Source organism: Condylura cristata, unplaced genomic scaffold (assembly GCF_000260355.1).
Source record: "Condylura cristata isolate star-nosed mole 26May11 unplaced genomic scaffold, ConCri1.0 scaffold00028, whole genome shotgun sequence".
In the NCBI taxonomy this organism is placed as follows: domain Eukaryota; kingdom Metazoa; phylum Chordata; class Mammalia; order Eulipotyphla; family Talpidae; genus Condylura; species Condylura cristata.
In genome coordinates, this window is record NW_004567129.1 from 16833693 (window position 1) to 16860604 (window position 26912).

Consider the following 26912-nt stretch of genomic DNA (forward strand, 5'->3'; position numbering starts at 1 on the left):
GGGGGGGGGACAGCCCTCAGGGACCGCCTTCCTAGCCTCCCCCAGGATGGCACAGCCTGTCTGTCCTGAGCAACCAGGAAGCTCCGCCGTTGGGTCCTCTTACTCAGTGTGTCCTGACCCCTCTGAGAACCGGAGTGAGCAGCATGAGGACACGCTGAGTGTGGGGCGCAGCAAGGCGAGGCGGTGATCCCGCCCCACAGTGCCCTTTGGCCCAGAGACTTCCCAGGGGCAGAAGGCCTTCTGCTGGAAGGCAGCATGTGGCGAAGGCTGTACTCTTGCCTCCACCACTAACGGCTGATTTCCTGGAGGGCCAGCTACGCAGCTCTGGGCCTGCTCTGGACAGTCTCTGCGCCCCTCTCCCTATCCTCAGCAACCCGCTGTCTGGGTCTCAGGTCCAGACACCTGTGATGTAGCTTGGTGACTCACCCAGCGGGTGAAATGCCCAGTCTTCAGCCTGCTGCTGCCAGGGTCTGCAAGGCCTAGAGCTCAGGTACAAGTCAGCATCTCCGCCCCAGAAGCCCTTTCTCACCGAAGTCAGGCAGGGAGGACCTAGAGGTTTGCAGAGCAGAGCAGGCCAGGGCGACTCCCCGCTGTGAGCCACATGCTGCCTCGAAATGCCCTCCAGCCAGCCGACTGGGCGCCACTCTGCGGGAGAGCAGGAGAAATGTGCCTTGGCACTTTCTGAGCAACACAGAACCACAGCAGGGTGGGCTCCTGGATCCTCCTCAGTCCCAAATTTGGCTAGCGGCCCATGCTGCCTGGCACATCTGGAGCAAGGAGCTGGTGGCGCAAAGATGCAGAAAGAGGCCGAACAGGCCCTGGAGTAAGAGCCTTCACGTTCCTTGGCAGAAAGCCACACCATCCCAAGCCCAGAGTCCTTGGGCCACTTCATTTCTCAACAAGTGAGAGTCAGTGCCCACTGTCCAGGGCATCTGAGAGAGAGAAATCCATGGTGACGTCTCCAGTGTGGGGGTGAAACTCCACAGTGTAGTTGACAGTCACCCAGTGAGGGTCACCCAGTGGCACTCTAGGGTCCCACGTGGTGCTGAAGAAATACACGGCCTGCTTGCAGTGGGGGTTCCAGCAACAGTCCCCCTGCAGAGGAACAAGAAGTCTGTGAATATTCTTATGCCCCAAGCCTCCTCCTGGCAGGTCTCCAGCCCAGTCAGCTTATAATGGAAACTGCTGCTCAGGGCCAAGAGTCCATTGAGGGTTTCTCATCTGGCTAAAAGTGCGGGGAATACCCAGAGTGCATATGGGTGTCTTGTTCTCCCCCAGCAGCACCTGCTCTCAGGTGGGCCCCTTAGGGAAGCACATAAAGTACTACCTTGTCCTCTGCCGGTTCCAGGAGGCCGGTGCTGACCGTGCTGTCTGGGGTCAGGTGGTATTCCATCCACAGGACAGTCCCATGGCTCTTCCCAGGCCTGGGGGATGAGAGGAAGGGACACTGAGCAAACTGAAACAGTCACACTTGAGAGGGGTGGGCATGGCCATGACTCCTCTTTGCTTCCCAGAAACCTCTAGTTGTCCCAACTTCCATCCTCTCCATTAAGAAACTAGTAACCAGCTCTCCCTGGTGACGCAGCAGGTTAAAGCACAGCACTGAGAATCTAAAGCCGCTTCCGCATGAGTTTGATTCCCGCCTGTCCCGGAGGTGACCACATGGCGTGGCAGACCTCTCTTGACCCGCCCACTGCTCCCCTCAGCAGTGTACTTCGATCTGCCTGTTCTGCTCCCCACTCTGTCTCTGGTGAAGTCTCTCACCGTCCCTGAGCCTCTGGCCTGTACCCCAGTTCTGTATGCACAAATGAATAAATCTTAAAAAAAAAAAGAAAAAGAAACTAGTAACCAAGCCTCCCTGTTGGCACAAGGGGTTAAGTCTCAGCACTAGGAACCTCTCGGTAGCCACAACAGCATGAGTTCCATCCCCGGCCAGGGCGCTGACCCACATGGCACAGCAGACCTCTCCTGACCCGCCTGCTGCTCCCCTCAGCAGTGTATTTCAGTAGATCCGCCAGTTCTGCTCCCCATTCTGTCCCTGGTGAATCCCCTCACCCTCATTCCCCCAAAACACATACACCTGCTCTTGAATGCATACATGAATAAAATACAAATCTAAAAAAGAAAAGAAACTAGCAACCTTCCACTAGACTAAAGGCCACAGGGTAAAAGCTGACTAAGCAAGAGGAGCCACACCTAGTGCTCCCACTCAAGCCTGCAGTATGGCCAAGCACAGCCTCAGGCCACAAAGTGCATCCTGGAACCACAGGCTGAAAGAGCCCTCCCTGACACCCTGGAAGAAAGCCCAGACAAGGACTGTCCTGCCACCCCCTTGTCAAAGGACCCCTAAGGGGTTCGGCCTCCAGGTCTCCATCTGTTAGAAGTGGTTTCTTCCTCTGGGAAGGGGACTGGAGTTGGAGCTGGAAGGGGCTGAATGAAGCTCACAACAAGCAGCCTCGCCAATTTCTAACCTGCTTTAATCCCCAGGAGAGTACAGAAAAATGGTCCAATGGGTAACCATGACAACCAAATTCACGTTTCTCTGCAGCTGTGAGCCAACGCACTGCTTAGCTCAAAGGAAGCCTCTGTTGTGGGGGGTTGAGCAAAGTCCACTCCAGCTCTCCCTCCCCACCTGCACACACCCAAAGGTGCAGGGCCCTGCTATATACTCAGACCAGGCTGAGGCCAGAACAGTCGCCCTGCATGAAAGTGTCCACAGTGCCTAACCCCTGGCCAGGAAGTATTAAACACACAGCAGGCCTGTCCCTTGTAGGCCCCTGTAAGTGGACTCTCTAGGATCAAAGCCAAACTTACCTCCTCAGCTCGATGGAGCCCTCAGCACGAACAGGCTGCAGAGGAACTGGCTGCCGAAAATCAAAGGTGAGGATCTGCTGGGGGTCCGAGAGGCTGCGGCAGGGGTACTCCCACAGTGGGTGGGGCTCGGCCTCCTTGCTCTCCCTGAAGTCCAAAGCTTGCTGAGGAGGGAAGGGGAGGCAGGGTCTGCAGAGCCAGAGCTAACGGCCCAAGGGTCAAGCAGCTCACACCCTCATATCCAGGGTTTAGGCCTATGTTTCCCCTCACCTCCATGGTCCAGGTCCCTGGGGGAACAGCCAAGTCATCCGGCAAAAACTCCTCACAGAAAGACTAGAGGCTGATCAGACCAGCTGGTTCCTTCTTCCCTTTACCATTCACAAGCCTTATCTTTAGCAAGTTACCTCATCCCTCTAAGCTTCAATTACTTCTTTTTAAAATGGGTAACACTGCCCATCTCGTGCTACTTTGAAGACAAGTATCTAAGCAAGGAAAACACCTGTTGCTTAGACACTTGCCATCCAGTACCCCAGTGAGCCTACAGCTGCTGATTCACTCTTCACAGGCTCCCAGTTTAGGCGAGACCAGCAACCCCGGGCCTGGGGGCACACTGCCTTCCAGACAAATGAGGCTGCATGGGAAAGCACCTAGATGAGTGAAAGTCACACAGGAATTGGCAACAAGGTGACCAAACAAAATCAAGCCAGGGTGAAGCACACAGAGCAGACCAGGGTGAGCTGAGAGATGGGCAGTGAATGCAGGGTGACCACAGGAGTGAAGGCAGGGGTCACTGTCAGGGCGACAGCAGGGGAGACAGTGAGGAAGGGAGTCAAGGGTTTTCCTGCTGGGACAGACAGGGCCAAACTTAGGGACAACAGACATACTTGGGCTCTGAGTGGAGAAAGGCAGAATGCGCTAAGTGGGAGACGAAGAGGCAGCTTGGTCACTGGTGAGTTAAAAGCAGCCCAAAACAGAATAGTAGCAGCAGGGGAAGAAAACTGGACCAGTGGCTGCTCACTGAGCACAGGTGGTTGTGGAACCAACGACCAACTGCAAGTGAGGGTGAGGACTTGCGGTGTGGGCCCCTGCAGCCTGACTGGGTGACCAGGGGTGAAACGGTGGCAGGCTAGGAAGGGAAACTGGAAGGGGCCAGGCAGGGTGGAGGGAAGAGCAGGTGGGGTTTGGAAGCATCCCAGTCAGTGTGCCTAAGGACACTGCAGTGAAAAACTATCTGGGCTGCGCTCGGGGGGATGCAGACCTCGGGCAACAGGAGAGACGAGGCGGGGGCAGCCAGGCAGGCAGGGCAGGCCAGGACAATGGTCTAAGGGAGACCCAGAACATGTGACACCTAGGGGATGAGGATGGTGGGAGAGTCCAGGAAGGGGCCTGAGGAGTGGCCAGAGAGGCTGAAGTGTGCCATGACCGCACACAAAGGATTATTTCCAAAAGCATGGAATGGTTAGCGGTCTGCCACGGAGGAGCAGGAAGCATGAAAATATCCATTAGTTTTATTTACTTAAAAAAATGTTTATACAAGCAATCGACATTCACAATGGGAATGTGTGGACAGAAAGGTAGCAGAAGAGGAAAAACTGCTTCTTAATCACAGAGCTAGTATTTTTTGGTCTACTATTCCACCCCCATTTCTGTGTGAATTTTCTTAAAACAGATCATGTTCCTTGTCCTGCCCTTCTCATGTGCTGTACTTCACAGGGTCGAGTACCCTGACACTTGACTGATGAGGGCTGCCCGGGCTCTGGCAGCTGCTGCCCTAGTGCTGATCCCATCCCCTGCCACTTGGCATCAGGCCATGCTAGTACCTGCTGCACCACTAACCAGAAAGGACCCTCCTTCCACATCACTGTCTATACCTACCACCCTCCCCCGCAATGGAGGCCCCCAAGTGAAATGGCTGGCTCAGTAGGTTACCATGAAAGTGCCATCTGGAAAGACCATCCCATCAAAGAACAAACTACTGCTACGGGCAGGACTAGTTCTGGTGGCACACAGATGAGAGGTCACGGAAAAATGTGGTAACAAGAGCAAGAGGGAAGGGTCAGTGAGGCTGGCTGGGAACATCCCCAGCCCAAAACCTGAGGCAATCTTGCTGTTCCCATATACTTGGCAGAAACTTTTCCTTCCCCAACCCAAGGATGCCAGTTCCTGATTCAGGGCTTACACATAGGGTAAGAGTGGCTTGATACCAGACTCTATGACACAATGGGGCTCAGGTTCATATCCATGGTGGGCCAATCAGAATGGCAGCACCTGCCCTCCCTGTGCCAAATAGAGGCGTTCTCTGCATGCTGCTGGCACTGCCTACCGGGTCCTTTCATGGAAGCCAGCAGTCCCAGTCAGAGAGCTGTGGCAGATGAAGTGGGTAGGTCGGACACAGGGTGGGGGCTGAAGCCCCACCTACCTTAATCATGTCATCCATGATGTGCACATCGAAGCCTTCACAGTCACCGCAGGGGCTCCGGATCCGCCACAGGTCCTATGGCGAACACACAGCCCCTGTCAACACGTGCACCCCCGAGTACACGGATGTCCACACCTATGGTGGAGCATGGCCACACACCATGCCCTGTGGGAAGCACATGGACAGGGGCCACAGAGAAAGGTGGTGACAAGAGCAAGTGAGGTGGGAGGAGCCTCAGACCCAACCAGAGGCACATCTTGCTGGCAAGGACACCCACCCTGCCCCACCTCAGGTTGCAGGAACTTCTCTGAATCTGCAACGCCTCACAGACCCCAAGTTCTCTCCCACAAGGAGGTGGTCAAAGAAGAGCATCTAGGCTAGACTTTCTGTAGTCCCCATTCACACCATCCTGATCACTGCTTTGTTTTTTGTTTTTTCAGGAGAAATCTGTGAACCAGTTCTCAGTTCATGGAACCAGTACCAATACATGGAGCATGGGACCTGTGCCCTAGGTAAGTGGCTGGGAATAAGAACCTGCTCTCCCAAATCTTCTTTGGCTCTGAAAAACAAATTCATGTGGAAATGTGATCAGGTAAATACCTGACAAAAAAGAAATACCCGGAAAATAAATGATGGCACAACTAAGCTACCAACAGATAAAGCCATTGTCATAAAAGAAATATCAAATGAGGTTCACTCTACATTTCAGGTTAAAAGCATTTCACAATCCTTTTAATAAAAAAAAAAAAATCATTTCCCAAAATGACTTTGTGACTGTGGTTCTACTTTGATGAGAAAATTAAAATGAAGCTTTTCAATTTTTCTCTTGCACAAAGAAGCTGACTCTCCCATCTGAAAATGCTTTTAACAACTGGCGCCTCAGCATTAATGAGAGCAAAGCAAGCTGTGCAGCATGCCTTCTGAAACTCTCAAGTTATATATTTTAATTATTCTGATAAGCCATAATTGTAAAATGACAACACACAGCCATTTCCATTTCATTTCAAATGTCTGCCTTTTTAAAAGGCACGACTCTCCTATTCAGCTCCACAGCGTGCTGACACAGAAGAGCAAAGGCCCGACACGAAGGCCCGTGCTACACCACCTATGTGCAAGGTGTCTGCAAGAACATACCCTGAACTCTACCACCACCGCATGCAGCGAGGCAGCCTGGGGCATCACCACGGCGCCAGGCTCCAGGTGCGGGTCCACCGCAGTCCTCACGTACCAGAAGTACAGGTTGTGCCACGGCAGCAGGCTGGTGGTGAAGAATGGCTCACCCAGGAGGAGAGAGACCTGGTGATCAGAGCAAGACACAAGATCAAGTGTCAGAAGGATCTGACTGAACTGCTTAAGACTGAAGGACAAGTTGCAAGTTTCATGGAAACAAGGAAGTTAACAGGTCATTCACTCAGTCAACAACAAACATGCGGCACAGACAGGAGTCCTGCCCTGAGGAGGGCAGAGTGGAATGGGGAGCAGGCTGGGATATATGGTTGCACATTCAGGCAAGCTTTGACAGAAGCAAGGAAGGCCATGTGAAGGAGCCCCAGAGATAAGAACACAAGGAAGAGCTTCCAGGACAGCATCCTATAAACCATACTTAATTACCACAACTCTGTCTTATTGGTGTTTGTCTGCCCCCCTCACTGGCCTCTGAGAGAGAGAGCACCAAGCAACAGCCTTAGCTCAGGGGAGGAAAAGGACTCACAAAGGACCTAGGGCCAGCAGCCAGAACAGTAAGAGGGAGACCTGGAAACAGCAGCCTCCTAAAACCTGAAAGAAGCATGCTGAGAAGGAGGTCCCCTTGCTGGGTAGAGCCCAGGGGAGACCTTGGGAGACGGTGTTTAGTAACACAGTGGCCACTAGGAGGCACTTGGGTGAGAGGGATAGTTCTGAGGCACAGCCTGGGGGCTGAGGAACATCTGCAGGAGGAGGAAGGTGCGGCTGGGACAGACCTGTCCGGGGAGGGAAGAGGACATGGCCAGCAGCTCTGAGACCGACAGAGCCACCTGCCCAGACTTGAAGGAGCAGAGATCAGTCAGAATTAAGCGGCGTTCGGCTGCTCCCTGTGATCTCTGCCAGCGCCTCAGGGCACCCTTCATGGAGGCAAGGTCAAGGTTGGTGAATTAGGTGAGGGGCCACCAATGACTGTTTCAGGGCTAAACTGACGGGTGCCAACGCAGAGCCTCTTGATACTTTACCTTTTTGCCCTCCAAGTCTGCAGATGTCAGTAATTCAGGACGCTTCTCTATTACATTAATTTTATCTTCCAAGTGGTTAGCTTTGAAGATCTTAAGAGGAAACAAAACAACATCTCAGAGTTGCTTTATCTGCTTTCAGCTTTCTTGCCAAATAGCTCTGCAGCACTTTTTTTTTTTTTTAAATTACAAAAGTTTATTTTTACATCATTTTGTACATTTTTTTTTCCCATCTCAATTGTAATCCCCGCGGGTTTCCCATCACCAAGTCACCCATGTGCCATCACCATAATCCCGTGCATTTCTCCCCCCCACCCCCCACCGCGTTTTTGATCCCATTCCCCATTCCGCCCCCACAAAATGTCTATGGTATATGGTTGTTCATTATTTTTGTTATTTTCTCGCCTGGTCCATTATACTCCTGCTATGAGTGAAACCATCCGGTATTTTTCTTTCTCTTTCTGGCTTATCTCACTAAGCATGATCTTTTCCAGTTCCATCCAAGTTGTGCAGCACCACTTTTAACTGCTTGGTGGAAATTCTCCCTTCTAGGTACATCCTATAGATCAAGGAAGATATCACTAGCAAAATGATGTAGCGGCAACAGAAATTTCTCTTGCAGGCACATCAGCAGGACCTAGCAGTAGACTTGTACTTCTGGTGGCAGTGGGTTAAAGAGAAACCATCACCATGGAGCCAACCAGGCTGGTTGGCCTATGAGCAGGGACTCCCTGAGCATTGGTGTCCAGAAACAAACCAATCTATCACTGCAGAAATCTACTTTTCAGCTCTATGTCAAACTTCTCTATGCCTAAACTTCTGCTACCACAGTGAAAAAAGGTAGAGTGAACACACTGGCTTCTTCTCAGCAACAATCCTGAATCTCCAGGCCAGTTCTCAGCACGGGAGGAACATGAGCTCTCACTGGCAGCAGCTGCCCTGCCAACGCTGCTTCAGAGCAGATCAGGTGCTGGAAGAGAGGCCCAGAGGTCCCCTCATTATTCCAGAGACAATATCACTTACCTTTTTCATCAGTCTATGAGAAGCTGCAGAACTCTCTACTGTAAACACCTAAAGAGAGTAACACAATATTAGCTAGAGAAAGAAATTAAAGATTAAAATGGGGGAAGGTCATTTTACGGCAGAGGGCACCACCTTTCCTCCTGGGCTGGTGCTCACCACCCACTGGGACAGTAGCCATGTTCTACACTGGTGCTTGTCAGTGGCAGGCACAGCTGGCAGCAACGCAACAGCTACAATCTGAGTCCAGCCACACAGGAGTCAGTAAGTCCCAAAGCCCCTGGACCAAGCGCACACCACAAAGGCACTGCAGCGATGCAGCTTTACTCCCAGAACCGCGACCCCGAAGACACCACCCCAACTCCAGAACTGGCGGAGGCTCGCGTCCAGTACCTGTCCAGCCCCAAGGTGATGGGCCAGCATGGGGAGCAGACTGCCATCACTGACACACAGGCAGGCGCTGTCTGGCTTCAGCACCTGCAGAAAAAGAGCAAACTCAGATTAGGCCTCCCTGCAGTCTGTCAAGAAATCTTTGTTGGCCACCTGAGAGAATCGCTCCTTTTCCCCTGACCCCACCAACTTGGACTCTATGACCATTCGATCTGATCTCCTCACTACTCCCTACCACTGCCTGTTTGCTAGCTCTTTAGTGCCCCCACACGAGTCACGCTTGTCTCCCAAGCCCACACTCCAACAGACCCACCTCACTTGCCTCCCTACACAGTGCCCACTGTCAGGAAAGACCCTGCCCCACTTGCCAAAGCTGACCAGCTAAAGGCCTGCCCCACTTGCCGACGGTGACCTCCCAGTTCACAAGGCCAGGATTCCCCCCCGACTTGTCACAGCAGGGAGAGCTGTGGGCCTGCCAAGCGACTCACCAGAGGCCGGGCTCACAGATCCTGCTAAGGCAAACTCAGATCTCCCCCTGCCCCGCCCTGCCTCCATGCACCTGCAAGCACAGGCACGTATGCACATGTATTTCTGCACAAGACTCCAAGGGCTCCCCCCACTCTAAGACCCCAGGCCAAGAGACCCCTACTCTAGGCAGCAGGAGGCAGAGATTTCTAGGCAGAAGGCTTATTTAATCAGATTTACACTTTAGAAGATTTTAGAAAGGCAGCAGCAGATAAACAACAGGTGGCGGAACCCACTAGAATCATCCACAGGAGTTGCTGGTGATCACAAGGATAAAGCACCTAGCGGGACAAAGGCAGAGGCTAGCGGGAGCTTCGCAGCCAAAGGCTCTCCCAGGAGCACAGAGACCAAGCCCAGAAACAATCTCCCGGCTCTCTGCCTGCGTGCCCACCCAGGGGCCAACCGCAGGCGCTCACAGCACACCAGCCATCCTGAGAGAGCAATGAGCTGCGGTGCAGGGACAAACTCCTTCTCCTCCACAACTACCGGAGGGGCTGGAAACTCACAGTTCTCAGGGCCTGGACATACTGATCAGTTCTGTCCTGATCGTTGATCTCTCCAAACCGGGGCCGATTCCAGAGCAGGTGAGCCTGGCAGTCGCACACAGGGCGCACGGAGGGAACTTTCCCATTCTTTTGGGGGCTGGAACAGAAAATGGAGATGGGTCAATTAGTGTGATCTGCTAACTACCAGTGAACACAAGGATATGAAAGAGGCACCTGCCCCAGTGAAACTGAGACAGGTCCCCAGAAGTACACCCTCAGTCGTGTACAGGGCACAGCCTAAGCCCTGGCTCTGGGATACATTAGGGCTGCCACTGCTAGACTGACACATATATCTGCTCCAAACAGAAGCCCTAAACACAGTAGCCTCTTCTGAATATACGGGCAGTAACATCCAGGCTTAAACCTTTGCTCTCATTTTACCTGTTCAGATACAAATATGACCTCGCATGCCTCTACAGGATCTATTAAAGGGGGAGTTCCAGAAGTAGCATGGTGTCACAGGCCCACAAAGGCTCGGGACACACCTGGTGCTCTGAAGGCTGTACCATATGCAGTAGTCATCATGGTGGGCCAGCAGGCAGAGGGCTGAGCCCTGGACGACTGCCTCCTCTTCCGGCAGGAAGTACACACACTGCATCCAGTGATCCCGCCACTGGAATTAAGAGCAAAGCCAAAAATTGGTTTGTAGGGAGACTATGAATGGATTACAAATACCACTGTAACAGAAGAGATAAGGAAAAACATTCTCAAGTCTGAGAGGCTAGAGGCGCCAGTGCTTGTTTTAACACTGGCTTTAGGAAGACACAGCATGGCCGAGGCAGGAGTCTTCAAGAGGGACTCAGAGGAGGGGACAAGAGTGGGCTGCCACCAAGATGAAAGGAGGGGATAGAAAGGAGGGAGGGAGGAAGTAAATGTGGTCAATGCCAATGATTGGCAAATTTTTTTAAAGATTTATCTATTTATGCATACAGAACTGGGGTACAGGCCAAAGGTGCGGGGGCGGTGAGAGGATTCACCCAAGACAGAGTGGGGAGCAGAACAGGCAGATCGATGAAGTACACTGCTGAGGGGAGCAGCGGGCGGGTCAGCAGAGGTCTGCCGCGCCATGTAGGATCACCTCCAGGGTGGGCAGGGATCGATCTTATGCTGACGTGGCTTTAGCTTCTTATTGCTGTGCTTTAACCTGCTGTGCCACCAGGGAGGGCCCTGATTGGCAATTTTAAATAAAGAATATCCCAGGTTTTCAATCTGTAGATTTAAACTTTTTCAAAATAAAAATTTAGGAAAATATCAGCGAGGCTTTCTTCTGTTTATTCCTTCTGAAAGGCAATCATTTTGAAAGAACCAGAATAAACTGTGAAGTAGCTGGGCTCCCCTCAGCAGTGTACTTTGTTGATCTGCCTGTTCTGCTCCCCACTCTGTCTGCCATGGAGCTGACCCACATGGAGCAGCAGACCTCTCCAGTCTCTCCTCAGCAATATACTCCAGCAGACCTACCTATTCTGCTCCCACTCTGTCTCTGGTGAATCCTCTCACCTCCCACACCTCTGGCCTACATCCCAGTTTGTCTACATATAAGTCTTTAAAATAAATAAAAATAAATTGTAAAGCAGTTTACAATAACCCAAACCAACCTTACAAGCTACACTGACCCTTTTTGCTAATGCAAATCCACATACAAGAGCCTATCCTAAGGGGCGAGAATAAAACAGAAAGGAGAAAGGCTATGTTCACATTACTCTTCATGGCACAGAACTATTTACACCAGCAAAATTGGAATACACCCAAATGTCCAGCCTTAAAGAAATGGGTACACAAATCCTTATACAAAATATACTCAAACATTTAAAATGAAGATTATGGTGCAGACGAAGAAACATTAAAAAAAAGTACTGAAAAAAACACATGCATGTATAAAAAACCCAAAGGAGAGTTATTTTGGGTGGGAGAACCACAAAATTCTTTATTTATTTTGTTTTATTTTATACCAAGTTTATTACTCGTATAATGTTAAGCCTCTTTTAAAAAAAGAATGAACTCGGCCCTCCCTGATGGCGCAGCGGGTTAAAGCACAGCACTGAGAATCTGGGGCCGCTTCCGCATGAGTTCGATTCCCGCCTGCCCCGGAGGTGACCACATGGTGTGGCAGACCTCTCCTGACCCGCCCGCTGCTCCCCTGAGCAGTGTGCTTCGTCGATCTGCCTGCTCTGCTCCCCACTCTGTCTCTGGTGAAGCCTCTCACCACCCCTGAGCCTCTGCCCAGTTCTGTATGCACAAATAAATAAATCTTTAAAAAAAAAAAAAGAAAAAAAAAAGAATGAACTCCTAAAATAGCAAATGTCAGCCCCAAGTCTGGTGAACTAACTCTGCCATCCCCAGAAACTGAGGGGAACCTGGCCCTGGGAGACCCCAAGAGCGCAGCTCAGCTTGGAGGCAAGAAAGAGGACACCCGTCTCTCTCCTGAGGAACACATTCTCCGTGACCCTGTGTGTCCCTGCTGGGCTTGTGGGTCAAATCTGCCCAAGCAATTTTAAGCCAACTTGACAAAACCTGCTGTTCAAAGTGAGAAGACTCAACAGATGTTGTAAGAAAAGCAGTTTAGTGAAGTCATGAGGGAGATTCCTTCAAATTCCTAGCAGTCACCACCAGGGAAGGATGGACACAAGGCCCAGTTAGGAGACCTGGTGACCAGCACCCACCCACCCACCGCTGCTGCCTGCGGTGCACCCTGACAATCACTGAGCAGAGCCTTAGGGCTGCATTGGTTACCCAGCAAGTCTTATATGAGGACTCAAGGGGGAAATATACATAGAAGAACTCTGAAGATATGCAAATGAAAAGTATTAACATTTTTATTATAGTCTTATGCTAATTTTACAGCCAACACACTCCTGGAGAGGAAGAAAGCAGCCCAGGACCAGTTTCAATTCTGTGGGAGATTTCGGCCCGACCCCTCCCCCTGCCCCAGCTGGCAGAGGACAGGGCGGATAGCACCCAGCTTGTTTGCACAGGCAGTGTGACTCAGCCAAGTGCCTGGGGGTAGCAGAGATGGCGCCTGACCGCCATTCCACAGCAGTCCTGACCCTTTGTTCTGAACAGCAAATCAGGGAGCCTTTCCAAAGTCACCCCCACATATTTATATCCAGCAGGTGAGCAATCAAACAAGACCAGAGAGCAGGCAGAGAACAACAGAGGCTGGTGCCCAAGACTCCAGGGAGAGGGCAGGCTTGACTGCTCAGCCCTGAAGTAGTCTTCCCACTTTTTCCTCTTTGCATGTGCACAGAGAGGTGGATAAAACACATGAAAGAAAATCCAAGAGATATAAAAGGGTCACAGTGTAAAAAATAAGCTTCCTTTCCACCTCTAACCTCATTTTCTGTGAGTTCTCCCAAAGACATCCTCACACGCACCACACATACACTCATAAACACGTCTATTCTCATTTGTAATAATGCTAACGCTGGCACACCACGTACTGTTCTGCACCTCTATTTCTGTTTCACTTCACCTTCTACAGACTGCTTCCCCACAAGAACAGATAGTCACTCATGCTCTGAAAGGATGTAGGGTAATGGACAGCTAGCCAGAGCCCTGCTGGGGCCCCTGGAATAGCCATTCTTTTCTTTAAAATCTAGGCTGCCCTGAGTACCCAGCACACACGGCACTCTGCCCACGTGTAGAGCTACCAGGGCTGAAATGTCTGTAAGCAGCATCACTCCCCAGGGCGGCACGCCGGACTCCAAGGGCTCCCTGGCCTGCTCTCGCCACGCCTCCGACTGTGCTACCAACTCTCCAACTCTACTCACAGATGGGAGCAAACTGGTATCTCCCTGCCATTTCAATTTGCATTTCTCTTATGAGTAAGGCTAAACAACTTTTCACATGTTAAGGAGTTTTTCCATTTCTTTCTCTGCTGTAGTTCATGTCCTCTGTCTATTTTCTATTGGGCTAAAGAAGGCAGACTTTGAGAGGACAGAAGAGGCTGTGGACAGGTCATGGACTCTACCCCAAGCTGATCTGAGGGCCCTGGACTCCGCAGGGCTGGGGCAATGACCTGTGCCAGACGAAGGAGCTGGCATACCAAAGCTCCCCTATGGCCGCGTCCCCTGGTGCTGACCATGACCTCAGACTGCGGAGTCTATCTGACCACAGCGAGCCCTGCTTTTGTGTGGCCCCTTTTGACGTCCTCATTGACAATGATTCTGACAGCCCCTTCTGCCTCCAAATTCTTTGACTCTCACGTTCAATGTGCTACTTTCCCGAACATGGACCAGTTTCCTCATTTACACGAAAATGTGCTCAGCAACTGCTTCTTACCTGGAGCTCCCCTGGGTCAGAGTGTGCCCAGAAGGGGGCCATCGTGCACTTGATCTTCCCCTCTGGGTCCATTTCAATGTCCCACCAGGAAAGAACCACCTGAGCTCGACCAGATGCCAGAGGTTCAAACTTCCTGCTGTGGCAAGCTGCTAAGCTACTGACTTGCTTGCTGAAGTCCACGCTGTGGAAGAATATTCAGGAACTTCAACATTTGTTAAGCGCCCACACTCCACTTTTAAGCTTTTATGGTGAAAGCTTATGAGACTTGTCTACAAGGGACTCCTGCCTTCAGAGGCAGGTGATATTGTCTAGGTCTCCTTCCCCCTCAAAACAGAATTTCCAAAGACCCGAATTCCACCAACTATCTCAAAGTGCCATCACCTGGCGTAGCTCCTAGGTACCTGAACATAGGCAGCACGTCGCTGAGGACAGTGAAGTCAGTGGGCGACACCTGGTTCAGCTGAATGTCATAGACAGAGGGTGCACCGGGGCACCTCTCCAGTTCCAGGGGGGGTACGATGACCTGTTCTCCACAGCTGGTCTGAACATGGATGGGAAACAGCTTGTTCCATGACCACATCTTTCTCGACTCCACCAGCTGTGCATAGATGGTTGCTCTGTGAGGTACCGCCTCACAATTTTCCTAGGTTTATATAAAAAAAAAGTATGTTGGCCCACCATAATTTCCACTTACCAAAGATATATTCCTTAACAGAACACCACTCAGCCATTAAAAAAAGAAGAAGAAAAAAGAAATCTTCCTATTTGTGACAACAGGTATGGACCTTGAGGGGTTAGATTAAGTTGAAGTAAGTCAGGAGAAAAACAACTACTGTGTGATTCCACTCATTTGGGGAATATTAAAAGAAAAAAAAAGCAATTAAGCAAACAAATCAAAAACAAATCCACACAACAACAGAAAGGAGGTTACCAGAAGGGAAGGTGGGAGAAGGGAGAAGGTAGAAGGAGCAGATGGTTTGGTGGTGGATGGAGACTGGACAGCTGAAGTGGGGGACCCCACTAGGCAGCTGGGCTTGCGCATGGCGATATAAGTACAGATACTAAGGTAAGAAAATGTACTGTACACCTGAAGCTTCATGTTACCTCAGTAAAAAAGAGAAAGGGAAAAGCAGCACATTCCATAGTAAAAGGCTGGTTTAGTAACAGCTAACATTTTATCAGTTTTTGGACAGCAAACAGTTTTCAACCTGATACCCTTGTAAAAGCAAAAAAGGAACTAGATTTCAAAAAGAATACATACTTCTGCTTGAAATGATTTATGTCAGGTAAGCTCCCAGCTACCTGACACTTAAATACTTCAAAAATAAGCCTTAATTGTCATCATGCTGATCAACTCCCACACTGACACTGAAGAAAGAGCCCAAGTCCTACTGCTGACGTAACCATCATTCTGGCAGCCTCAGAGCCCCCTTCAGTGCAACTCTTTTGGTGTCTTGCCCAGACCAACATACCACAACCTTCTTATCACACAGCCCAAAGGACAAGAGTCCAATATCAACTGACCTGACCTTCTGGCTTCACCTGCCACTGCCAATTAGAATCTTCTCCTGGAGCCTCCCTGGTGGCACAGCAGGTTCAAGTTCAGCACTGTGAGGCTATCCACAGCCACCCTGGCCCAAGTTAGATCCCCGGCCAGAGAGGTGACCCACAGGGCCCAGCAGACCTCTCCTGAGCCGCCCACTGCTCCCCTCAGCAGTGTATTTCAGTAAATCTGCCTGTTCTGCTCCCTTCTTAGTCTCTGGTGAATCTTCCACCCACCCCCGCACCTCTGGTCTGTACCAGTTCTTCTATGCGTAAATAAATAAATCTTAAAGAAAAAAGGAGCTTCTAGCTTGGCTTTGGCTGCAACCTCTTGTCAACTTTCTTCCTACCTCATTCATTCATCTAACCCCCTCTATATTCCAGGTCTTAGGGGCCCAGCTATGAAGCAGGTGACAGCTGCTACTGCATGGAAATGACAAGCACAGGGTTTTTTTTTTACTTCAGTGCCAGTGACCTCTTCGGCCATATGAGCCTTTGCGTGGGGGTGGGGAGTGGTGTAGGGTGGAGAGGGGTTGTTCTGTGCATCACAGGATGCTTAGTAGCTCCCTGGCTGCCACCTACAAGATGACAGCAGCATACCCCTTCTCAGCTGTGATGCAAACAATGTCTCCAGACACAGCTCTGGCTGAGAAGCACTGTTCTCCCCGCTGTCTCCTTCACAGGCAGTGCTTTCTCTGTCCACCCCTCAAAGAGGGGTAGTCTATTTTCTCCCTCCACATAATCTCCTGAGAGACTTCAACCTCTCCATCTTCACTTAGCAAATACCATCATCCAAAGGCCCCTTGGTTCTCTCTACTTCCCACACACTCAGACAGGTGAACCCCTAAACCAGTAAATCATGTCAGCCCCTCCCCACCTCCTCAGGTTTAGTCCTCCTCTTCCACTCCCATCACCAGCGATCTATAGCCCGTGCAGCTGCCCACGCTGCAAACCTGGCACCATCCTCAATCTAAGTGATCATCAACTCCTGATGACTTCCTCCTCGCCGGGTCCCCCTCTCCAGACCCACCCTACAGCCTTGGTGACAGCTCACCTCTGCCAGCACCTAGATGACTCGATACAACCTTTAAGCGTCTCGCTGCGTCTGCTCTTGCTCCCCAATCGCTCTGCACATGCCCTCCTGCATAAACAGGACACACCAATCCTCTGCTGAAACCCACTTGCCTTCTGAAACACACAGCCCAGCTTGGTCAAGACCCTACCCAATAATCCAGGCTTATCATTAACACCACCTCCTGCTCCTCCCACACTATGCAAAATACGATCAACCTTCAAGATCTGGGCATCACCACACCAACTCTACTTCATGTCTGTGTGCACACAGTCCCCTCTCCCATGAGGGGAGAGGGGCACCCCCAACTGCCAGGGCCAACACCAGATCACTCTTCAAGACTGACTCAGCTCAAGCTTCATCTTCCATGACTCCTCTCTGCCCCTACCAGAACAGGCAGTATCTCACCCCACTTACCATCCTCACAGAGTACCTCAAACTGTACTGTAACGATCTGCCTACCTACCCTGTCTTCCTGGGAACTCACCTTCAAAACCCAAAATCTTAATTCCCCAAAAGGGGCCTGGCACAATAAAAATGCTCAAAAATTGTATCTTCAGAGATCACTGCCTGGGTAGTTCAATGCCATATGGACTATTGTCAGACGCACCCGCACCCAGGTGTGTACCAGGAAGAGGTACAGGGCAATGGAAGCCTTTGTGCATAGCCACAATTTCTTTAAGATGCAGGGTAGGCAGATGGGCGCAGTGATTAGAGTGGGCAACGGACACCAGCCTGCTACAGGCCAGCAAGGAGCGGAAATAGCTGCCCGCACAGCTTTTTTATAATGAGAATTACAGAAAGACAAATTGGGACACAAATAACATGACTCTAAACATTACCTATCACAGGGATTTGACTAGTTGGTGGTTTCAACAGAGTGAAACAGGAATTCTTACTTCTGATTACTAGAAAAAGATGTTATACCCTGGAGACAGTGGGGCACCTCCCAGCAAGGGGGCCTGCAGGACTATCTCCACTGCATGCTGCCCATGTAAGGTGGACTCTGGCTCCAAATACCCTAGAAGGAACTCCCCTTCTTCACTCTGGGGGCATGAAAATCCCCAGAGAAGGTCCTAGGCTGGGCCAGTGGTGGGCTCATCTGGATGGTGTCCACCAGGCTGGTGCCAGCAGAAGCAGCATTCACACCTTCCCAGTTCACCTTGGCTTCTGGGTCTCCACCTCCAGCTTCCAAGATAAAAAAGGCCAAGGCTTCAGTATGTCTCTCCACTTTCAAAAAGCCTGCCAAATTGTCACTCTCCAATCCCCCTTAGCTAGAATGGCCTGGCATGCAGGGCCTTACGTAAGGCCTTCCACCTTCTACCCCAGCCTCTGCCATTAGCTCACAAGACCCCCCCCCCCCCACCTCAGGCTGGTGTTCTCACTGACATACCAACAGGTCCTCTCTCTGGGGCACCTCTCCCTCTCCTCAGGGTGTTTCCAACTTCTACCCTTTCTACATGTGCTCTCATCTCCTTCCTGACCTGTGACCTCTTCTGTCAGTCCCAGGCCAAATGGCAGTGGTGCTACTGTCAGCCTCTTCATTCAGTCCATTCAGGAGTGACCACCACTGACCATTATGGGTTAGAGGGCAGAAGGATGTTTTATACTTTTTTCTGGATGCCAGAAAATTTTACCCAGAAAGAATATTTGTTTGAGTGAACTGAATTTGAAGATCGTTTCTTGCCTTTCAACTCTACCAAGACTTGGCAAATATCATAACTGAGGAGAACCAGTCTTGCAGGAGTCGAGGGGTGTCACAGGGTGTATGGAGAAGTACTGGGCATTCAGCAAGGTGTAGCAGCCAGAGCTGTGCAGCCAGCTGGGCCCTACCTGCACGAGGTGCCTGTGAGCATGCTCATAGGAGGGCAGGGCCCCCTCCCCAATCAGCTCTGTGTCAAACAACTCCGTGATGAGGATGTTGGCCCGGCAAGGCATGTCACCATCTGAGAAGCACAAGGAAACAGGCAGAAGCAAACAGATTAGAAAAGATATTTATAGCAAGTATCTGGGGAGTGGGCGAGGGGGAGGGGACTCTAACAGGCTATAAGTTGAAAGCACACACTATGCTGCAGTGTTTGGAAGTGTCACACATCTGCAATGACTGCAATGGTTCAGCCAAAGATCCATTTAGGTATGTGCATCAAACAACTGGTGGCTACAGATGCTAACAGCTGGTCAAACCTGGTTTATCAAGGGACTGAGTTGGCTATACTTCCCTTTCAGCTTTCTGTATGTGTAGTACTACAAGAAAAGAAAATTGTAAGTACCCAAAAAGAAACCAGGCAAAAATACAAATAAATAATTCAAAATGATAAAGATATCAAACACATGGAAAGTTCTTCATTCCAGTTCTTATTAACAACTGGAGAGGGACAAATTAACAAACTGTTAACTATTAAATTAGCAAAAAATATCTGAAAGCAAAATCAAATGCTGATACCTCAGGTTATTTGTAGGTTGCAGAGAGAAAAAAAAAACAAAAGCAAGCGAGCAAGAGAGAGAGAGACTGAAGATCTTCTAGTTACCATGAGTTCAGCTGATTCCACTGACACCCAATAATACCACTGAGATCCACGATTCAGAATCTCAATTCTTTGCATTAAATCTTCTTAGCATTAAATTAAGGTAGTTTCTTGCTACCAAACAATCCCCTAAGTAACAATTGTTTTAGGGTAGTAGGATTATGGAGGATCTTTTGTTAACTCTATTTTCTAAAACTCTGTAATATAATGGTGACTCTTATAATTATAACCTTTAATGAGCTAAGAGACAAAATTACTTTGGAAGGGGCTATTCATCATGAAGCACAAACTATAAAGCACTCCTAATGGCTCATAAATTACAATCTGACAAAGCCCACTCATCTACCCTACACAGAACATGAGTCTCTTGCAAGGGAAGTAATGAAGTGGTTCAAAGAAGGCTGAAGTAGAGGGAGTTTGAGCCTACAGTCAGAGAGCTGGATCTGGATCCTGCTTAGAAAGCAGACACACCAGTCACCTTGCCTGTAAATGGGGGTAGGTGACGAGATCTATCTCATGTGGTAGTTAGGAGAGGAAAGGCTGGAACTGTACACAGCTCCTATGAGGTACATTTGTGCTCAATGATAGTATGAAGTGAAAGGAGGCTGAGAAGAAACTTCTCTCTCCTGGCACAGAGACCTTCCTCCCAAGTGGCACTGCCCTCTTCTCTGATGTCATGCCAAATCTGTTGAAAACATTGTCCCAAACTGAGGGCCTCCCTGGTGGTGCAAGGGTTAAAGTGTCAATGTTATCAAGCAATCTCCAGCCTCAACAGCATGAGTTCAGAGCCCAGCCAGGGAGCTGACCCACATGGCCCAACAGACCTCTCCTGCCTCACTTGCTGCTCCCCTCAGCAGTGTATTTCAGTCAATCCACCTGTTCTGCTCCCCACTCTGTCTCTAGTGAATCCTCTCACTCACTGCACCTCTGGCCTATACCCCAGCTCCTGTATGCATAAATAAATAAAAAATAAATCTTTAAATAAAAAAGATATTGTCCCAAACTGAACCAAACACACCCTATATGTTTTTGCCTAACTGAATGGCACCATCAGCCACTCAGCCCAAAAACCTTGACATCATTTCCTACCTCCAGGAGAGCAGGGACCCTGCCGGTTGTTCACCATGTACCCCAACACCCAGCACAATGGCCAGCACCCAGTAATGCTCAGCATACATTAGCTGAATTCTTGATGGCTCCTTCTCTGTCACTCTACATCCAATCAATCACCAAGCCTCACCAATTCTACCCCCTGAATAATTTTTAAGCCAATTATGTAACTTAGAATGATTTATTGTCCAATTTTGCCTCAAATGAATTAAGCTTTATGATCCAGTGAATTTCAACAAACACTTCAGGGGAGCCTATGAATGCTAATGTATAAGGGTGCAGAGTACTGCAGGAGCCTGAAGAGAGGCAGTTACCCCACATACTCCTAAGTTTTTACCAAATGATTGCATGGGTAAACAAAAACTGCTCCCTGCGCCGGGAGCCCCACAACCCTCCTGTAGCCCACCTCTGGGAACAGGCAACAAACTGATGGCATTTTCAAAACGGGCAGAGAACAGCACCTTGGCAAACACATTTCAGAGAAGAAAGCTGCAAAGGAGAATCACAGCTGGAAGATGTTGCTGAGGCCTGGAAAGAGAGTTTTCCAGAAGAACTGACTGGCAGACGTATTAAAACTGCAGCACTTGCGATGAAAAGCAGAGGGAAGACCATCTGCCTCAACAGTGAGGAAGAGGCTCAACTAATCAGAGGAATGGACACAAAGCCCTATTTACAAAGGGCTAAGAATCAAGTAAAGGTGACAATCTACCCACTAAATAAATATTACCGAGTTCTTGGCTGTGTCAGGTGCTGTGCAATGGAACAGAAAACTTACCACGACACAAAGGCCATGACCTCAGGATGCCTCAGCTGTGTGAGGATACAGACATTAAATACAGAGTTACATAAATGCTTAATTATTATAGTGGTAGGGGCGTAAATGGCTAAGTACTGAGCGCATAAGGGGCCTGCCTAATGCAGGGCACAGCGCGTGGCCTGAGGAGGCAGTCCCAGGGAGAGAGACATGGCAGCGGCTGCTCTGCGGGCAGTCTCCGTGCTGTCAAGACTGATCAACCTTTCAAAAACAGCTGATCTCCATTTGTGGCCAAAATAGAGTAGTGGGGATCAGATTTATTCACCACTGTAATCAGCTAGAAAACGACAAAATATATGAAATACTATTTTTCAGATTTTGAACAAAAGGTCTGTTTGTACCCCAAGAAGAGAAACACAAAAGTGACCCCTGCTGCTGCTCTGGCCTTCAGCCAGCAGGTGCTGTCCAGAGTGCGGGAGAAGTGAGGAGTCCCACAAAGCAGAGCTGAGTTCAGTACTCAGCAGCTAGAGTTTAGGGAAGGTGAGAGGGCTGGGGCCTTCTCTGTGTAAGTTACACAGAAAAGGGACTTCAGAAATCTGAACAGTGTTCCCTTAAAAATGGCTGGATATACTTTCACACAGGTAAAACTAGAAGGTCATGTAACTATAAACTGAACAATTTCTAGGGCTCATGGAAGACTGGTAAGTATTCTAGTGCTGCTCACATAGTACCCAGGCACTCAGCAGAAGGCCCGGAAAAGGCCTGCTTTAGTAAGGATAAAATAGCCTTAGAGCAGGGGTTCTCAACAGAGCGTGATGTTCCTGAACCCCCATCTCCTTATCCCCATGGTGATATTTTTGGTTGACACAAATGGCTTTCTTTTTGGGGGGGTTTGGAGGTACTACAGGCTTCTACTGGTTAGAAGTGGGAGGGTTCTACTCAATCTATAATATACAGAACAACTCCCAACAACAAGGTACAAGGTATTATCAGATGTAAAATGTCAATAGTGCCACTGTTGAAAAACCATGACTAAAAGCTACTCTAACTGTGTTTAACAAAGCTCAAAAGCAAGACTTTGAAAGGATCAAATTCATCTGCAAGTAACTTAACTGTGTGCCAAACAAGTTCTTACACAGACAACAAAATCTAACATGCACCAATAAAAAAAAATTCCATTATCCACAACATTTCAGATAAAGATTACTAGACATGGAGGGCCTCCCTAGTGATGCAGGGGTTAAGTCTCATTACTATGACGCTATAACCAGCCACTGTGGAATGAGTTCGATGCCTGGCCAGGGAGCTGACCCACATGGTGCAGCAGACCTCTCCTGTTCCACCCGCTGCTCCCCTCAGCAGTGCATTTCAGTGCATCTGCCTGTTCTGCTCCCCACTCTGTCTCTGGTGAATCCTCTCACTCCCCCTGCCCCATACCTCTGGCCTATACCCCAGTTCTTGTATATATAAATAAATAAAATAAATCTTAAAAAAAAAAAAAAACAGGCCCTCCCTTGGTGGCACAGCTGGTTAAAGCACAGCCCTGAGAAGCTAAAGCCACTTCAGCACGAGTTCAATCTGCGGCCAGGGAGCTGACCCACATGGCGAGGCAGACCTCTCCTGACCTGCCTGCTGCTCCCTTCAACAGTGTACTTCATTGATCTGCCTGTTCTGCTCCCCACTCTGTCTCTGGTGAATCCTTTCACCACTCATGAACCTCTGGCCTGTACCCCAGTTCTGTATGCATAAATAAATAAACCTTAAAAAAAAATTACTGGACATGCAAAGAAAGTATGACACAATACCAAGATAAAAATCAGTCAATGGAACAAATAGGAAAAATAGAAATGGTGGAAGCAGAAAGAGTGTTGACTGCTGGAACTGCTAATACAAATATGTTAAGTAGTCAAAGAAACACATGAACATAAATGAGAAAAGTGGAAGTTCTAAAAAATGAACTAAATTGGGACATTTAGAAACACAGTAATCAGGGGCCCACCCTAGTGGCACAACAGGATAAAGCACAGCACTATGAAGCTATTGGAACCAGTAACTATAGCACGAGTTCGATCCCTGGCCAAGGAAGTGACCCACATGGCATGGCAGACCTCTCCTTTATCATCCATTACTCACCGTAGCAGTATATTTCAGTCAAACTGCCTGTTCCCCATTCTGTCTCTGGTGAATCCTCTCGGCCCCTCCCTTCTTCCACACCTCTGGCGTGCACCCCAGTCTTTTCTTTTTTTTTAAGATTTATTTATGCACACAAGAAAGGGGATATATGTCAGAGGTGCGGGGGATGAGAGGATTCACCAGAAACAGAATGGGGAGCAGAATAGGCAGATCTACTGAAACACACTACTGAGGGGTACAGCGGGCAGTACAGGAGAGGTCTGCTGCACCATGTGGGTCACCTCCCTGGCTGAGGATCAAACTCTTGCTGCAACGACTGTGGATAGTTTCATAGTGCTGTGCTTTAACCCATGTGCCATCAGGGAGGGTCCCAGCCCAGCCCTTATATGCATAAATAAATAAAACAAATCTTAAAAAAAAAAAACTATATTGATATCATTACCTCTTCAAGAAGCTTCCTTTGCTATCTTCCCACAATGCTATTCAAGCATTAAAAGCATGTGAAATTTCAGAAGTAGCATTCAACCTCCTAATTATATCCTGGCCACCTGGAGCCTGTGCTATGCAGTCAAATCTCTCATGTGAGATGCTGAAACATGATGTCAAGTATCTTTCTGCTATCTACTTAGTTTTATTCTTGTTTGATGAAACTTGAAACTAGAGTTGAACCACAGAAAACTTGTAATTGCTTAAAACAAAAGGAGATTTCATTTGTGTCACCCCAAATATACTAGATTAGCTCTGCTTTGCCCATTGCTGCTTTGTGTTAACTAGTAGAGATGCAAACTGTTTACCTACATACCACCACATGGAGAGCCACTATTTCCACGCAATTAGCCTAGCATGTTTATCCCAGTTCACTGGAGTAAGCGATCTCCCCCCTAAGAGTAAGGATGTGTTCATCTTACCTGGTCCAACAGTCACTTCAGTGGAATGCTTGTTGATAACCTTAATCTTATCACTGAAGCCATTTTCCTCCACAATCTTCACAGCAGCATCAGCCATAGGCTTGAAAACCTAGAAATTAGAGCCAAACCAGGAAAAAATAAGCAATAAATTAAACGTCTTAATATCCAAGATTAGCAAGATGTTCCTTGACCCCCTTCCTAAGATTTGAAGTAAAAGAGGCTTTCACTTCTGGATTCCCTTCTAAATATACAAAATGCTCCTTTGTTACAATTCAAGATGTAGGAAAAATGCTTCTTTGGGCTAATTTAAAATAAACAAGACTTCATCTGAGTAACTGACACACTTTATTCTCCAAACATGTGTCATGCGAATGAACACAAAGGACTAAGATTCTGCTGAGTTTAACCTGCAACTAGGAATTCCCATTCCATGCCAGCATCAGAGGGGATGAGGATGAGAATGGCAGGTTATCTGTGCCACACTAGAGGGAGCCCGCAAAGAACTGGCCCCGCAAAACCATGAGCCTTATGCCATGCTCTCTGTGCATGAGAGAGGAAGACTGTCATTTGTCACACTGAGTGTGAGCAGGTCCCCGTCCTGCTCACAATGGTCCCAAATCCCCACTATTGGCAAGTTGTTCCTCCATAATACAGAACACCTGCCACTGTCTTACTCCCCAGACCCGGCCCACACCTACCCCGGCACTAACAAACACTGCAGCCACACTAATCTCCCCACTTTGCTTTGGGTAAGCCCAAGCCTTCTCTGCCCACCTGCTGAAGCAAACCTGACTTTCTGGGCAGTACAAGTCTCCCCTGTCCAGAAGACTCAATATCCCTAAACATCAGTCCCTCCAACTCCCACTCTCCAACTGACCCCACAGCTCTAAGCACATTAGTTCATGAAACATACAAACACACATGTAGCCACACACTCGCAGAAAGTCAACAAGATGACAAAGTGACCAGTCACACTGACACAATTTTCAGTTTTTTTCTGAGTCCGTTAGTTTTTCACACTTCCTATCATGAACACATTCCTTATTTTCTAGCATTTCTGTTTCTATAATCAAGGAGGAAATGGCCTATCATATAAAGAATATGTTTGTGCTTGCAAGGGAAAAAAACATGTTCACAATCAGTTTCAAGTGACTTCTAGGACCTGGCTTGATGTTCTAAGATGTACCTTAAGGGCCTCCTCCCTCAATTCTTTCCAGACCTTTGCCTCTGCCCCCAAATACTCCATGTTTATCCCAAGCAGTGCTCCTGCCTCTTGCCAGGTCATTCATCTCCTCCCCTGACTCTTCAGGCTCTGAGAGTTACAGCAACCGTCAGGACTTTTCACCTGGACGTATCACCCAATATTCCCACCAGGCTAAGAATACCTGTAACTTTCAAGATAGGAGAGTTACAATTCCTTACCACAGGACTCAGGAGTTTCACAACCTGGGCATCTCTATGATACTCTTTGCCAAAACACTGGATGACAATGTTCCCCAAACACTAGAGTATTCCTTCAGCCTAAGATGCCCACTTTTCCAGACCATAGGCCACACTGCAGGGGTGGTGGGTGGGTATGTGAAAAGAATCTGGGAAGGATGCCCTGGAATGTTCCCAATCTTTATGTAAAAGAGCAAAAAATTTCTACCTTGTTTAAGCCACCATGGTTTGGAAACTTTGTTATTTGCACCTCACTCTCCTTAACCAAAGTTCTTCCAGAAACATTTCTGAATATACCCTTTGTGGGAGAGCACACAGCAAAATTTTAACAATGGTTAACTTCGAGTAAACATACTATTTTTATTCTACATTTACCAAGTTCCTATAATGACATGTATTATTTACAATCCGAAAAAAACATGTTTAATGCTTTATTTAAAGAAATAACAGACTGCTAGATTACTGGTAAACATAATCTGATAACTGGCTCTGCAGGGCCACGTGAAGTAGAGGGCTTTGCTACTGTGATGTGCAGGGGGACGCCCCCACATAGAAAATCCCGATACCCAAGCCACACTATAGAATAATTCAATCAAAATCCTGGTGGCGGGGTTGAGGGGAGAAATCTGGTCAACTAGGAATTAATGTTTTTTTAAAGATTTATTTATTTATTTATGCATACAAGAATGGAGTATAGGCAAAAGGTGTAGGAGGGTGAAAGGATTCACCAGAGACAGAGTGGGGAGCAGAACAGGCGGATCCACTGAAATCCACTGCTGAGGAGAGCAGTGGGTGAGACAGAAGAGGTCTGCCAGGCCATATGGGTCAGCTCCCTGGCCAGGTACTGAACTCATGCAGTAGTAGCTGCTGATAGCTTTACAATGCTGAGATATAACCCCTGCATCACCAGAGAGGCCTGGCATTAGTATTTTTAAAAGCTCCTCAGCAGGCCCTCCCTGGTGGTGCAATGGGTTAGGAAGCAGCACTGCAAGCTAGCCGCAGCCACTGCAGTACAAGTTCAATCCCCAGTCCCGGAGGTGACCTCATGGCATGGCAGACCTCTCCTGACCTGCCTGCTGCTTCCCTCAGCAGTTTACCATGTCGATCTGTCTGTTCTGCTCCCCATTTTATCTCCAGTGAATCCTCTCACCGCCACTGTACCTCTGGCCTATACCCCAGTTCTGTATGCATAAATAAATAAATATTTTTAAAAAAGCTCCTCAGCGGATGTGGAGAAAA

At 48.8% G+C, this 26912-nt stretch overlaps 1 protein-coding gene across 2 annotated transcripts in view; it reads right to left on the reverse strand.

The window, feature by feature from the left end:
* Positions 1–6: 6 nt before the first annotated feature.
* The window catches only part of PRMT7 (protein arginine methyltransferase 7), a 38440-nt gene continuing 11534 nt past the window's right edge, over positions 7–26912 (reverse strand). The window contains exons 5-19 of one of the 2 annotated variants that reach the window (XM_012730617.1): positions 24234–24342; positions 18637–18749; positions 14591–14832; positions 14190–14370; positions 10397–10524; positions 9873–10008; positions 8845–8928; positions 8455–8502; positions 7435–7524; positions 7189–7329; positions 6365–6526; positions 5231–5305; positions 2815–2975; positions 1328–1424; positions 7–1095 (exon numbers count right to left, since the gene is read on the reverse strand). In XM_012730617.1, coding sequence (XP_012586071.1) covers positions 910–1095; positions 1328–1424; positions 2815–2975; positions 5231–5305; positions 6365–6526; positions 7189–7329; positions 7435–7524; positions 8455–8502; positions 8845–8928; positions 9873–10008; positions 10397–10524; positions 14190–14370; positions 14591–14832; positions 18637–18749; positions 24234–24342 — 1953 coding nt within the window. In that variant the 3' untranslated portion in view covers positions 7–909. The remainder of the gene's footprint in view (positions 1096–1327; positions 1425–2814; positions 2976–5230; positions 5306–6364; positions 6527–7188; positions 7330–7434; positions 7525–8454; positions 8503–8844; positions 8929–9872; positions 10009–10396; positions 10525–14189; positions 14371–14590; positions 14833–18636; positions 18750–24233; positions 24343–26912) is intronic. The other variant, XM_004690214.2, reaches the window with a different exon arrangement.